The 13543-nt window shown below is 50.3% G+C and overlaps 2 protein-coding genes across 3 annotated transcripts in view; one reads left to right on the forward strand and one right to left on the reverse strand.

Moving 5' to 3' along the window:
• FTSJ3 (FtsJ RNA 2'-O-methyltransferase 3) lies at positions 1-7018 on the forward strand. Its single transcript, XM_027745526.2, has 21 exons — positions 1-201; positions 279-384; positions 555-601; positions 772-851; positions 965-1064; positions 1347-1541; positions 1803-1918; positions 2512-2616; positions 2738-2838; positions 2918-2998; positions 3071-3229; positions 3518-3653; positions 3752-3957; positions 4073-4196; positions 4290-4383; positions 4689-4839; positions 4939-5015; positions 5095-5197; positions 5293-5476; positions 5565-5659; positions 5935-7018. Exons 1-21 carry the CDS (start codon positions 135-137, stop codon positions 6122-6124), a joined length of 2517 nt encoding a protein of 838 aa, XP_027601327.1. The 5' UTR covers positions 1-134; the 3' UTR covers positions 6125-7018.
• The window catches only part of LOC114000946 (G protein-activated inward rectifier potassium channel 1-like), a 10334-nt gene continuing 3660 nt past the window's right edge, over positions 6870-13543 (reverse strand). The window contains exons 2-3 of one of the 2 annotated variants that reach the window (XM_027745757.2): positions 10460-10676; positions 6870-8953 (exon numbers count right to left, since the gene is read on the reverse strand). In XM_027745757.2, the coding sequence (XP_027601558.1) occupies positions 8379-8953; positions 10460-10676 (792 nt within the window). In that variant the 3' untranslated portion in view covers positions 6870-8378. Of the gene's footprint in view, positions 8954-10459; positions 10677-12453; positions 12535-13543 lie in introns of those variants that run through there. The other variant, XM_027745766.2, reaches the window with a different exon arrangement.

A 13543-nucleotide genomic window follows, 5' to 3' on the forward strand; every position in this document is an offset into this window, starting at 1 on the left:
GCGGCGGCACCGGGACAGGGATCAGGAGCGGGATCAGGAGCGGGATCAGGGTCGTGTCGGTGTCCTGGGGCAGCAGCCCGTTCTCCCCGCAGGTCCAAGCCCGGCGCTGACAGCGCGGCCCCTCCGTCGCCGCCATGGGCAAGAAAAGCAAACTGGGCAAGAGCCGGCGGGACAAGTTCTACCACCTGGCCAAGGAGACGGGTGAGGGGCCTGCCCGGCGCTGGGGGTGGGGGGGGTGCGGCCCCCTATCACCCCAGTAACCCCCGGGTACCCCCCAGGGTTCCGCTCCCGCTCCTCCTTCAAGCTACTCCAGCTCAATCGGAAGTTCCAGTTCCTGCAGAAGGCCCGGGCTCTGCTGGATCTGTGTGCGGCCCCCGGCGGGTGGTGAGTGGGGTCGGGGCTGTGTCCTGGTGCCACCAGCTGCCCTGGGACACTGTCACAGTGTCCTGTGTGTGCCCTGTCACTGTGTCTCTGTCCTCAATCCCAAACCCCAGCAGCACAGTCTAAGGTTGGGGGCTCTCCTGGGTGGTTTCATTCCTCTCTTCTCTTCCCAGGCTTCAGGTGGCTTCCAAATTCATGCCAGTGTCCAGCCTGATCATTGGTGAGTGGTGGGATCTGGCAGGAACGAGGGGCAGGGACATCCACCACCACCCCTGGAACTGACGGGGAAAGGACTGGGGATCCTGGGAGGAGGAGAGGGTGGGTGGGGCAGCCACGTGGGATGGGCTGGAGCCTGGTTTTGAGGGGCCGGGATGTCTTTCATCACCCCAGGAGTGGATTTGGTCCCCATCAAGCCCATCCCCAATGTGGTGACACTGCAGGAGGACATCACCACCGAGAAGTGCCGCCAGGTGTGTCCCTGCCCCCAGTGTCCCCTGCTGCCCTGGGGCTCAGGGGGGTCATGACCCCCCCACCTGCTCAGGTGGAGGTCCCAGGAGGGGTTCTGAGTGTCCCTGTCCCCCAGGCTCTGCGCAAGGAGCTGCAGACGTGGAAGGTGGACGTGGTGCTGAACGATGGGGCACCCAACGTGGGGGCCAGCTGGGTGCACGACGCCTACTCCCAAGGTGGGGCTGCTCTGGGGGCACTAGTGTGGGGACAGTGACTGCTTTTAGGGTCACAGGATGGTTTGGGTTGGAAGGGACATTAAAGACCATCCACTTCCCACCCCCTGCCACGGGCAGGAACACCTTCCACTAGCCCAGGTTGCTCCAAGCCCCATCCAACCTGGCCTTGGACACTTCCAGGGATCCAGGGGCAGCCACAGCTTCTCTGGGCAACCTGTGCCAGGGCCTCCCCACCCTCACAGAGAAGGTCACACCCTCACTCCCTCTTCTCTCCTGCTCCAGCCAACCTGACCCTCATGGCCCTGAAACTGGCCTGTGAGTTCCTCTGCAAGGGCGGCTGGTTCATCACCAAGGTTTTCCGTTCCCGGGACTACCAACCCCTCCTGTGGATCTTCCAGCAGTTCTTCCAGAAGGTCCAGGCCACCAAGCCCCAGGCCTCCCGCAACGAGTCTGCTGAGATCTTTGTGGTGTGCCAGGGTGAGCACCTGGGGGGACCTGCAGCTGCTGGGATGGGGCTGAGGGAACCTGCTGATGGCTCTGATCCCTCCATCCCAGGAGGAAGGGCTCTGCTCCCTCCATCCCAGGACGAAGGGCTCTGATTCCTCCATCTCAGGAGGAAGGGCTCTGATCCCTCCATCTCAGGAGGAAGGGCTCTGATTCCTCCATCTCAGGAGGAAGGGCTCTGATCCCTCCATCCCAGGACGAAGGGCTCTGATGACTCTGATTTCTCCATCCCAGGTTATCAGGCTCCAGATAAAATCGACAGCAAGTTTTTTGACCCAAAATATGCTTTCAAGGAGGTGGAGGTTCAGACCAAGTCTGTCAGTGAACTGGTCAGCAAGAAGAAACCAAAGGTATGAGCAAGGGCCAAACACACAAATGGGGCTGGGGCTGAAGAGATTGTAATGAGCAAAATTGATCAGGAAAATTAAAGATCTGGGGATGCAAAGTGGTGGGAGAACCAGTTTTGGGGAGGTTTTCAGCCCTAGAAGTTGGTGCAGCAATGGGGAAATGGAGATACAAGTTGTGAGGCTGGATAGGAGCCAATTAAATCCTACAGTTAAACCCATCAGTTAAACTCCCTACAAGAGTTGGCCACTGGGTTTCTGTGACTATGAGATGTCTTTAGGACAGTAAAGGCCGTGTCAGGTGATCTCAGCTGGGCATGGAGCTGACACAAACCTCTGTGACTGCCAGCTCTCCATGTCTGGGGTGGGACTGGGAGATGCTGTGGAGCTGCTGGGTTGGGGCTGGTGGACTCATGTGGACTCACAGAATCCCTGTGGTTGGAAAACACCTCTGAGGTCATCAAATCCACCCATTAGACACGTTCAGGTGGACACTGCAGCCAGACACGAGTTAGGTGACACCATCCATCCTTCAGGGCTGGTGGCACCTGCTCGGTTCTGCCCTGCCCTGGCCCCCCACAGCCCCTTTTCCCCCACAGGCAGAAGGTTATGCTGATGGGGACACAACCCTCTACCACCGCTTCACTCTCATGGACTTCCTCAAGGCTCCCAACCCCGTGGACTTCCTCTCCAAGGCCAATGAGGTGCGTGCCTGAAGCGAGGGGCACCTTGGAGCACAGAGGGATGAAAAGATGGAGCCAGGTGCCCCTGTGCTCATGGAGGGGAGGCTGGGGTTTAACACCCCTGTCTCTGTGCCCTGCCCAGATCACGCTGGGGGACGGGGAGCTGGAGAACCACAGCTCCACCACGGAGGAGCTGCGCCAGTGCTGCAAGGACATCCGCGTCCTGGGGCGCAAGGAGCTCAGGTACTGGGAGGGACTGGGACAGGCAGACACACCAACTGGGCCTAGGGGGGGTCTCTAACAGTTTACCCCCTCCCAACAGAGCCCTGCTGAACTGGAGGACAAAGCTGCGTCGGTTTTTGGCCAAAAAGCTGAAGGAGCAGGCAAAGGAGCTGGATATCAAGTAGGAGCAAACAGCAGGGGTGGGATGGGTCTGTGCCCAGCACAGCTGCTCTGAGCTCCTTCCTTTTGGCAGCCTGAGCTCTGGTGAGGAGGAGGAAGGCAGAGAGGAGGAGGAGAAGAAGGTGAAGAAGATGGTGCCAGAAGCTGCAGCTGACGAGGTGGAGAAGGAGGAGGAGGAGGTGGAGCTGGCGTTGGCAGAGATGAAGGCCAAGGAGCTGGCAGAGTTGAAGAGGTAAAAAGATCTCGGGGAGGAGAGATGGGGAGCACGGGGGGTTCCAGCCATGGAGACAGAGGTGGGACTGTCAGAGCCTGTTCCTCTCACAGTGGGTGGTTTGTGGGTCTGGGGGCCTTGGGCTCTTCTCCTCCAAGCAGATGAAGCTGGGGGCCCCCTTTGTCCCAGGGTTGGGGACCCTCCACAGGGGGTGCCAGTGCTGCCGAGGGACATGTGGCACCACTGTGGCAGTGGATGAGCCTCTCGGGTGTGTGTGGCAGTGTGGCCTCATTCCTTCCCCTCTCTCAGAAAGAAGAAGAAGATCCTGAAGGAGCAGCGGAAGCAGCGTGAGCGTGTGGAGCTGAAGATGGACCTGCCTGGTGTGTCCATCGCTGACGATGGTGACACCAGCATGTTCTCCCTGCGGAGCATCCACAGGACCCCGGTGTGTGGTGGGGGAGGCCTGGCCTCCCCTGGGAGCTCCCCAGGGCCATCAGGGCTGGGACAGTGCCTGACTTGTGCCTTGTCTGACTTGTGTTGCAGCTGCTGGATGAGTTGTCCCGGGGGGACATGGCCTCAGCAGACACCCTCCTGGAGATGGGCCCTGGGGACGATGACATTTATGTCTCAGATCATGAAGAAGAGGATGATGTGTCCCTGGACAGTGACCTGGACCCAGAGGAGCTGCTGGAGATCGAGGCCCGTCAGCGCAAGCTGGAGCGGGAGAGGCGGGAGCAGGGTGGGAAGAGGTGAGAATGGGAGAGGCCTCCCTGGAGCAGGAGCTGCCATTGGAGCACCTCCAGGATCCGGCAGTGGGCACCCTGTCCTGGCTGGGGGCACTGATCCTGCTGCTCCTTGTCACAGGGCGAAGTTTAAGCAGAAGGAAGAAGAAGAGGAAGAAGGGGAGGAAGAGGAGAATCCCCTGCTGGTGCCCCTGGAGGAGAAGTCAGTGCTGGAGGAGCGACAGACCAGCCTGTGGTTTGGGAAGGTGAGTCCCACTGGGACAGAAATGGTGGGGCAGCCTCGGCCCCAGCAGCTCCCCAGGGCTGCCCTGTGTCTGACCCTCTGCTCCCCATCCCAGGACGCCTTTGCTGGCATCGAGGATGACGCAGATGAGGACCTGGAGCTGGGGCAGGCCCAGATGTTGGCTGAGAGACAGCGCGAGTCCCAGAGAGGTGAATCACTGGGGGGGCACAGAGGGACAGTCCCACAGCCCAGTCTGGGGCTCTGGATCCAACCACGATGGGGATGCTGCCCTGAGCAGTTTCATGGAATGGTTTGGGTTGGAAGAACCTTAAAGGTCATCCAGTTCCAACCCCTGCCATGGGTAAGGACACCTTCCACTAGGCCAGAGGCTGTTCCCAGCCTGTGTTGTTAAGGACCTGTCATTAGTGCAGTGTTAATGAGCAGGATCTCTAGAGGAATGGTCTGCAGTGGGGTCTCCCTTGGCCCTTTCTCACCCAGTGGTTCCTATTCCCAGACAAAGCAACAAAGAAAGGGCAGAAGAAGAAGCAGGTGCTGCAGGAGGAGGCTCCAGCCGAGCCCCCACCAGCCACAGATGCAGCACCTGGCACTGGTGAAGCACAGGATGAGCAGAGCAGTGACGATGACAGCAGCAGTGACGAGGAGAGGTGAGGGCTGGGAGGGGGGTCAGGATGTTCTCCCCTGCTCCAGAGTCCTGGTGAGCTGGGAGAGGAAGACCCCAGCCCTGACCACGCTCCTCTCCACAGGCCACCAACAGCAGTGAGGGGGAAGCGGGGCCGTGTCGAGCCGTGTGGCTTTGAGGTGGTGCCCATTGAGAACCCAGGTGAGGGGGAGGCCCTGTGGGTCCCTCTTTAGGGACAGGAGGCGGGGCCAGGCCAAGCTTTAACGTGTCCCTCCTGCAGTGAAAAGAGCCCGTGTCCTGGACGCAGAGGGCCTGGCCCTCGGCTCCGTCATCGCCACCTCCAGAAAGGCCCGGCGGGACCTCATCGACGACTCCTTCAACAGGTGCCGGAGCTGTGGGGGCTGCGGGGGTCGTTCTGCAGCAGGAGGGGGTAGGTGAACTGAGGTGGGGACCCCTTGTCACCCGAGTGCCTCCCCAGGTACTCCTACAACGAGGAGGAGGGGGAGCTGCCCGAGTGGTTCACGGAGGAGGAGAAGCAGCACCGGCGCAAGCAGGTGCCCGTGGACCGGCAGACGGTGGAGGCCTATCGGCAGCGCTGGCGTGAGATCAATGCCCGCCCCATCAAGAAGGTGGCGGAGGCCAAGGCCCGCAAGAAGCGGCGGGTGAGTGGGGCTGTGGGGCCAAATCTCTCTCCCGGGTGCTCCCTCCCTCCTCCGACCGCCCTGTCCCTCACCCTCGCTGTCCCCACAGATGCTGAAGAAGATGGAGCAGATGAAGAAGAAGGCGGAGGCCGTGGTGGACACGGTGGACATCTCGGAGCGGGAGAAGGTGGCCCAGCTGCGGCGGTGAGTGGCCAAGCTGAGATCCAGCTCCTTCCTGTGGTGCTGGGCTGGCTGGTGATGCTGTGTCCCTGCAGCCATGGCGTGGGGACAGCTCTGTGTGTCACCCAGCCAGGCTGCATCTGGGGTGGCAGAACAAAGAGGGGCAGCCCAGCCTGGGCACAGGGCCTAGAGGAGACGGGTGGGGCCTAATACTGGTTTTAGGGCCAAAAGCCAAACTGCTGGAGCTGAGTTGGGCTGGACACTGGGACTTGCTCTGACCTTTCACCCTTCTCCCACAGCATCTACAAGAAGGCGGGGCTGGCCAAGGAGAAGCGACAGGTCACCTACCTGGTGGCTAAGAAGGGGGTAGGACCCCGTGTGCGCCGCCCCCCCGGCGTCAAGGGCCAGTTCAAGGTCGTCGACAGCCGCCTCAAGAAGGATGTGAGGGCTCAGAAACGCAAAGAACAGAAGAAAAAGCGCCACAAGTGATGTGGGACCAGCTCTGTCCCCGGCAAGGGACTCTGCTCAGGGCTGGCTCCTGTCCTCCACCGCTGTCCCCTGCCCTGGGGACAGGGCTGGCACTTGGTCACACACTGCTCTTAGTCTCTTAGCCCGTGCCTTGATGTGACAGTGCCTCCTGCCCTCCCCTGGGGCAGGGAGGGTTTATTTGGCCACATCTCCAGTCTCACCTGCTGGCTCTGCTGAGATTCACCCTGTGGAGGTCACGGGAGCATCCACACCAGCCCTGGCTGTCCCCAGACACGCTGTGGCTCTGGGGGACATCCCTGGGCCATATTTGTCACCGAGGGGGCAGGACAGTGGGTGCAGGGAATGGGTGGGGCAAGGAGCAGGGACCAGTGCGTGACAGCAGTGTGGGCAGGGCTGTTTTCTACACACACATCCCCATGTATTTTCAAGCATTTTTGGGTTATAACCTCCCTTTTTTGGAAGGACCCCTCATAACCCCCCTGACTCCTCACTCACCTGCTCCTTCACCAGGTCATTGCTCTCCCCAGTGACACTGGGGTGGTCCCAGTGACATCATCACCCCCTGGACTGCCCCACCCCCCTGTTTTTACTCACCCCCAAAGGTGGCACAAAATGAGTGAAAACTGCCCTGGTCAGCAGCTCATTGCTCTAATGCATCTGGACATTCCTCCCCTCAAAACAGAGGGAGGTGTGCCCAAGGATGGGGTGACTCTGTTGTCAACATGCACGTTGGAGTAAAGACTGCTTGAGACCCAAGGTGGATGTAATTTTATTTCACACCAGCTCTGGCTGTTCTGATGAGTAGGGAGATTCATCATCAGTTAAGACTTCACGTTGTCATCTAAGTACTCCATACAAATACAGTTAATAAATGAAAATACAGATTTCAGCACATATATAACATTGAAATTCACGTTGAAAACAAACAACAACGAGCAAATCTGACCCCTGCATAAAATACCATTTTCCAGTTTCACACTGTAGACAGATCAAAGCAAGAAATAGCAAGTTATGCAAACCAAGTCATTCCCAGCTTGGATACATCACTTTGCCATCAAGGAATGCCTTGCCAATCAAAGTGGCCACTGCCACCCCTTTTAAATTTGATTGAATTCTGTCCATGTAACAAGAGTAGAATTTGATCCTTCTGTTGGAGAGGGCTGTGCTAGTGCTTTGGTGATAAACACCCTATATGCTGAGCTACTGAACACTGCAGTTTACAAAACAGCAAGTTTGGATTATGCTTACTCACTAGCAACCAGGAAAAAAAACCAACTTTTTTCACAGGCTGAGGTGGACTGAGCTGAATAGTAATAAATGTCAAATCTACAAAATTATTGAGAATCACACACAAATGGAGAAGGCAAATGTAACAAACATTATCAACATGACACTACCATTCATTAGTAAAACTCTGAGAACGTGTAATGACTGACCATTATAGAGCATTTTGGTTTTATTTGATTACAATGTCTTCAAACTAAAATTTCATTTAGTTGCAGTATGAGACACACCATTAAGTTGAGCTACTGACCTCAGGTTCCCTTCACAGTGACTGGTGATATGGTTGTTAAAATTCAACATGTGATCCACCTAATCAAATGCCGAGGTCTAGTTCTGAACACGTTTATGAGAGTTCATGTGAGTCAAATGACCCAAATGGTTATTGCAAACTGCTTCCTTTACCTGACTGGCAATGAATGAGACACTGGGAGCACAGAAGGAGATCACTGATGAGGGATGCAGTCTCCAGGTGTCACAGGAAGGCCACTTTCCAAAGGGGTCACTCAGAGAGAACTGGACTGTGACCAAGCAGCATCACAGATATTTCCTGTGTTCTGTTGTTTTATACTTCAGGAACAGTCTGAGATCTGAGCTGCACAAAACCACGTTTCAGCTGGTGTTACACCCTCTGTGACTTAAAGATCTGATCCTTGCTTCATGAAAAAGCATCTGCATACATGGAAGACAATGTAGATTTGCAGTGAGCATGCTGATCAACATCACTAGGGCAGGGATCTCTTTGGCATGACAGTTTAATCTTACTGCCCCCTCAAAGTCCTATTATGCTACCTAAATTGGATCTGTACAGAACAATTATGCAAAAAGGATCATTCTTCCTGAAAGTGGCAAAACCAAATTATGACTTTACTGTAAAACAACTTTCTCAGGTCAGCAGTCTCAGTTAAACGCAGTTTATCAGCAGCAACTCCTGTTTCCTCAGCTCTTAAGAGAGGCAATCAGAGTTCATTTTTCAAAGTTTGGCAGGTAAATTATCTTCCAATTTCACCTCCAGAGCACCTGTACTTGGAGAGATCTTGTGTAACTCGAGATCACTGGTAGACTGAGTCAAAGCCTCAGCACTTATTTTTGAGGCTTTCAGCTGCATCCTGTCATCACTGTCTTCACCCTCAGAGCTGGGACTTATTTCTTGAATTTTCAAGAGATCTCCAGTACTGAAAGTCTTCTCTGTGTTACTGGAACTCATTCTCAGGGCTCTTTGTGGAAGGCTTTCCTTTCTCGAGCTAATCTTCTGAAGTTTAAAAGGGAGTTTGTCCTTCTCTCCTGCAATATCAACACAGTCAAGCAGACAAACCTGTTCTCCTCTGGTTTTGTTATTATCAACGGGACTACTGAAAGGAGATGACAGGGACAGCTTTTCTTCTTGCTCTTTAACGCTGTAAGGAGGAGTGGGCACTTCAAATGTAGCATGAAACTGAGAATAATCAACACGGAAAAACCCATTTTCCAGAGACATTACAGGGAGGAACCTGTGACCCCAAAGGACTTCATCTTCTGTATACGAGGTCCTAGCTTGACACGTCATTCCTATGGGAACAGAGACAAAAGCATGGCATTCTAATGTCAGCAAGCAGACTGGCATCTACAACAAAAAATACAAGGCTAAAAATCAATTGTAGCCTGTAAGCTAATAATGTTATAGATTATAAAATAGGGTGATTTTTCCTGGACAATCTTCTGACATCAGTGGAGTGCCTCTAGTTCACTGACTAGAGTTTTACACAAATATTGCATTAAATATTGCAGACTAGAGACCAAGCAAAAGCAGAATGTAAAATTAAAACAGAATTAGCTTGACAGCAACAACAATCTTACAGCTTGTATTGTAAAATCTTAGAATGGGCAGGGACACCTTCCACTAGACCAGGTTGCTCAGAGCCCCATCCAAACCTGGCCTTGAACACTTGCAGGGATGGGGCAGCCACAGCTTCTCTGGGCAACCTGTGCCACCCTCAAAGTAAAGACTTTTTCCCTAATATCTAATCTAAACCTACTCTCTTTCAATTTTAACCCATTCTCCCTTGTCCTTTAAATGCTCTTGCCCCATCTTTCCTGTAAGTTCTCTTCAGGTACTGGAAGGCCACAATTAGGTCACCCCAGAGCTTCTCTTTTCCAGGCTGAACAATCCCAATTCTCTCAGTCTTGAGAGAGTTTGTAATACTGTTCCTTGGAAGTCACCTTGGGAGAAAGAACTATTGCTTGGCAGAGGCTTCCAGAGTTCTCTGGCGAGGATCAGGTGTGTGGGGAGCTAAAGCTAAATGAAAAATGTAACATTCCATTCCTTCTATAGGCTAGGCTACTTTTTCTCCAAATAGTATGTCAAGACAAAAGCTGTGCAGAGCCACTGAAGCTGTCTTCCATGCAACTGTAAATGCAGAAAGGATGAAAATGCACTTTGATTAACCAAAGCTTAACAAATCCTCAGAAGGCGGCAGAGGAAGATCAGAATACTGATGATTTGGACTTCAACAACGTGCACAGATCCTTGATGCAGAGCTTCTTATATAACTAGAACACGTTTTCACAGCATTCATAAAACAATTAAGTTCTCAAAAGACAAGGCCACAAAGTCAGCTGTCACCTGGACAACACCACACCCAAATGGGAAAAAAAAAAAAAAGCCCTGCCCATATTTGTTGATAACCATATGTGCCCACAATCTTTGTGGCTGACAAGGCCTGTATTTGTGCTGTAAAACTGGACTCCTTATTCTGCATTCAATTTAATGCAAGCTACACAGAAAAGAGATTTTGCAGCACTGGCAACTTTTAAAGTCCAACGTTCTTTCAGAGTGGTGGTCCTTAAATCAGGAGCCTGTGTCTCTTCTTGGATGTACTGGCCACTTTGGGAATCGGGAATGCAGAGCCCTGTGGGGGAGAGAGGTCTCCTATTCACTGGTACAGGCCACTGAAGTTCTGCAGCATATGGCAGGATATTCTGAAGCATCCAGGACTAACAGCTGCCTTGCTAAAAATATCAGGACAAAAAAGAAAAGACTAAAAACTAGAGTACGCGTATTATTCTAAATCTTACCCGTAGTCTCAACGATTCCTTCGAGGATGACAACTATTTCAAATTGCTCACTTCTCAGTGATCTTTGTGAGAGACAGAAAAAGGGGCTCTCTGAGGTAATTTCATGACAGATGGTTAAAGGGGAAACTAAAAACAGCTGGTCGGCTCCAGTTCCAAATCCAACATCCAGTTCACACTGGTCTAGTGGCAGAAACTCTCCCTCCGGTGTCTGTCTGGACTAAAGATAAAAAGATGATTTAGTAATCACCACGTGAGGCAAAACATGACATCAGTGCAATAAAGTTTAAACCTGCCTCTTCCATGACATTATCATCTACATATATTAGCTCTGGGGCCTTAATAATGGAATACAAGTAATGCTAAATACTACGAGGCTGCTGTGTAAGAACCATTTTGACTCTTCTTATTGTGCCCTAGGATTCATCACCACCTACAAACTCTACCATGAGTTATATATATGTGTATATACTTCAACAAAAATGTCATGTGCCACACTACATGCCTTGCAATGGATGTTCAACAGGAATATCCTGCAGCAAAAGGTCCTGTTATCAAGAAAATCTGCAAGCTGAGCACATTTGAATCTGTTGCTTGAATTCATGTTTCATTATTTTTGTATCTTACTGACTTTTGTTTGGCAGATGGTATATGATGTATTAACTCAAAGGTAAACATGGCAATGGTACAGTATGTCTGGTAAGTGATGTTTCCACAAAACCACCTGAATTGATGCTGATGATGCAGTCATCCCTTGCCAATTTGCATGTACCACCTACTCTAAACTGACCTTAATAAGGAACTTATAATATTATTAACTTAAGTGCCCCATTTGTCTTCCCATCATTTCATGGGTCCAATAAAAATACTGATATGATAACTTCCCTCCACCCCTTAGTGTTCCCTCCAAATTTTCCTGGTGTTCAAGGTATAACTAAAAATGACATCAGTTGGCCAGGCAGCTCCTCAGCTCAGTCTCTGAAGGTCTCTGGTGGAAACTGCCCATTAAAATTAGAAGCTTTGCACAGCCAACACAAAACCTCTTTAAAATCCTTTCTGCTTATTATTTGATTAAAAAGCACTTAACTCTTTAAGAAGACGAGTACTGATTATAAATGGTAGACTATTCTGTATTTACTAAATAATTTTAATAATGGTGTTGCATTCATATTGACAAATGTATTGGGGTTCCACTGCTTGGAAACACCATTCCTTGAGGTCAAGTCAAAGGTAGCAGTTCTGCCATCAACTTAAATCCAATTAGTATTATTTTACTAGTCTTTAAAAACACTCCCTAAGCAACTAGTGTATCTTCATATTGTCCTTCCACTTCACATGTATCTTAAAAATGCTGATGTTATAACTGCCTGGTATTTACTGGTGATTACATAACCAGTTAGGAAGCTGCCAGAATATTAAATACAATGCACGATTTCATCTATGTGCTGTGTGTTTGTTTTTCTGCTAAGGAAAATAAAAAATTCCTATCTAAATAACCAAGTTCTCCCTTACACAAGAGGACAAGAGCCAGTTTCTCCACTACTGATGAAGACAGAGAAAACATCAGCTGGTTTCTCGTAAAAGCATTCTCACAAATTAGTTGTGATTGGAAACAAAAAGGGCAATGCTATGAAATAAAAATGATCAAAACCACTACACATACCGGTGGTGACGGTCCCTGTTATGGGCAGAGGTGTAATCAAACTATGGCTAAAACGTCTTTTCTCTTTTCCTGAGACAATCTGCAGAACCAAGCTGCAGAACTACACCCCTGCTTTGTTGCCTGGCTGCTGCTCCTTCCGTGGGTGCCCAAATTCCTTGGCTGTGCATGATCTTTGCTCCACGGTAACAAGGCTCGACATGAGCTGCAAGAACCAACATCCGAAACCTCAAACTGTCCCAAAGTTTTATCAAATACATCTACCCAGACAAAAATGTGCGTATTTGCACAAAAACTGCTGCCTGACTGACTTAAGAACTTTGTTTGATCTACAAACCATTTTTCTCTGTGGAAGAGTCTTCGATCAAATCCATTCAAAAGCAAACAAATCCAGCGAGGATGATTAGAGGTAACAGATCTGGGAGAAAGCAAAAGGTTGTGTTTGAGGTATTCAGTATCTTACACACAGGATTGATTTATGCAGGCCATGGGGAATTTTTAAAAGAAACTTTGTTAAATAAAAAAGCAATTAACCTGAATGAAGAGAGCTTAATAGCCCCAATATGTCAGGCTCCCAGCCAGTGACCTTTGTTGCACATACACAGCTTTACTCAAAGGATCACAAAACAAGGCAGAGGACTATAAACTGTCAGCAAGAAGTCTGGAAGGAACACTTGTGATTCTTAATTTTGACTCATATAACACAAAGCCAAGCAAATTTCACAGATCAATACAATGCTTGAACAGGGGCACAATTACTTAGAAATGGCCCAGCTTGCATTTTAAATGTGGTCAGAGGTAGAGAATCTAAAGGTTTAGATGAATTTCTCCAAAGGTTAAGTGCTTCATACCTAAAAAAAAAAAAAAAAAAAAGACTCCCGTGTCTTTAACTTTCTGCCACTGGATCTTTGTTTTGTTTTTTATTACCAGGCACACTTCCACTGCATCATCACTTTGTTTTAGTGAACAAACACCTTATGTCCTTCAAATCTTCACTCCTATCCTGTATTCATTCTTATTGCTTTTCTAAACCCTGTTGTTTATGCACATTCTCCTTTAACTGGACATGATGCAATTTTATTTTTATTAACCCTCTGTCACATCACTCCTTAGAGAACTCGCATAATTATGTTTTGATACCCAGGTGGACTCATTAAGCATTGGAGTATAAAAAAATTGGGATGCAAAAGATGCAGCACCATCGAGCTTAATATTGTAGTACGTTGTAGAGAAACTCAGGAATCTGGAAAATGCTAAAATGGAATGTGGTCGTTTGCCAAACAGTACTAGGGTATTTTCAGTACTGGTATTTGAGAGGAATCATCTCACCTATCTGGGCTTCAGCTCCACACTTGGACTATCAGCTTGCAAGAAGTATTTTTAATACTGTTGTTAGCACATGTTGAAAACAGGCTACGATGATTTTA

Source organism: Pipra filicauda, unplaced genomic scaffold (assembly GCF_003945595.2).
Source record: "Pipra filicauda isolate LSUMZ 115617 unplaced genomic scaffold, ASM394559v2 scaffold193_size2426894_pilon, whole genome shotgun sequence".
Classification (NCBI taxonomy): Eukaryota; Metazoa; Chordata; class Aves; order Passeriformes; family Pipridae; genus Pipra; species Pipra filicauda.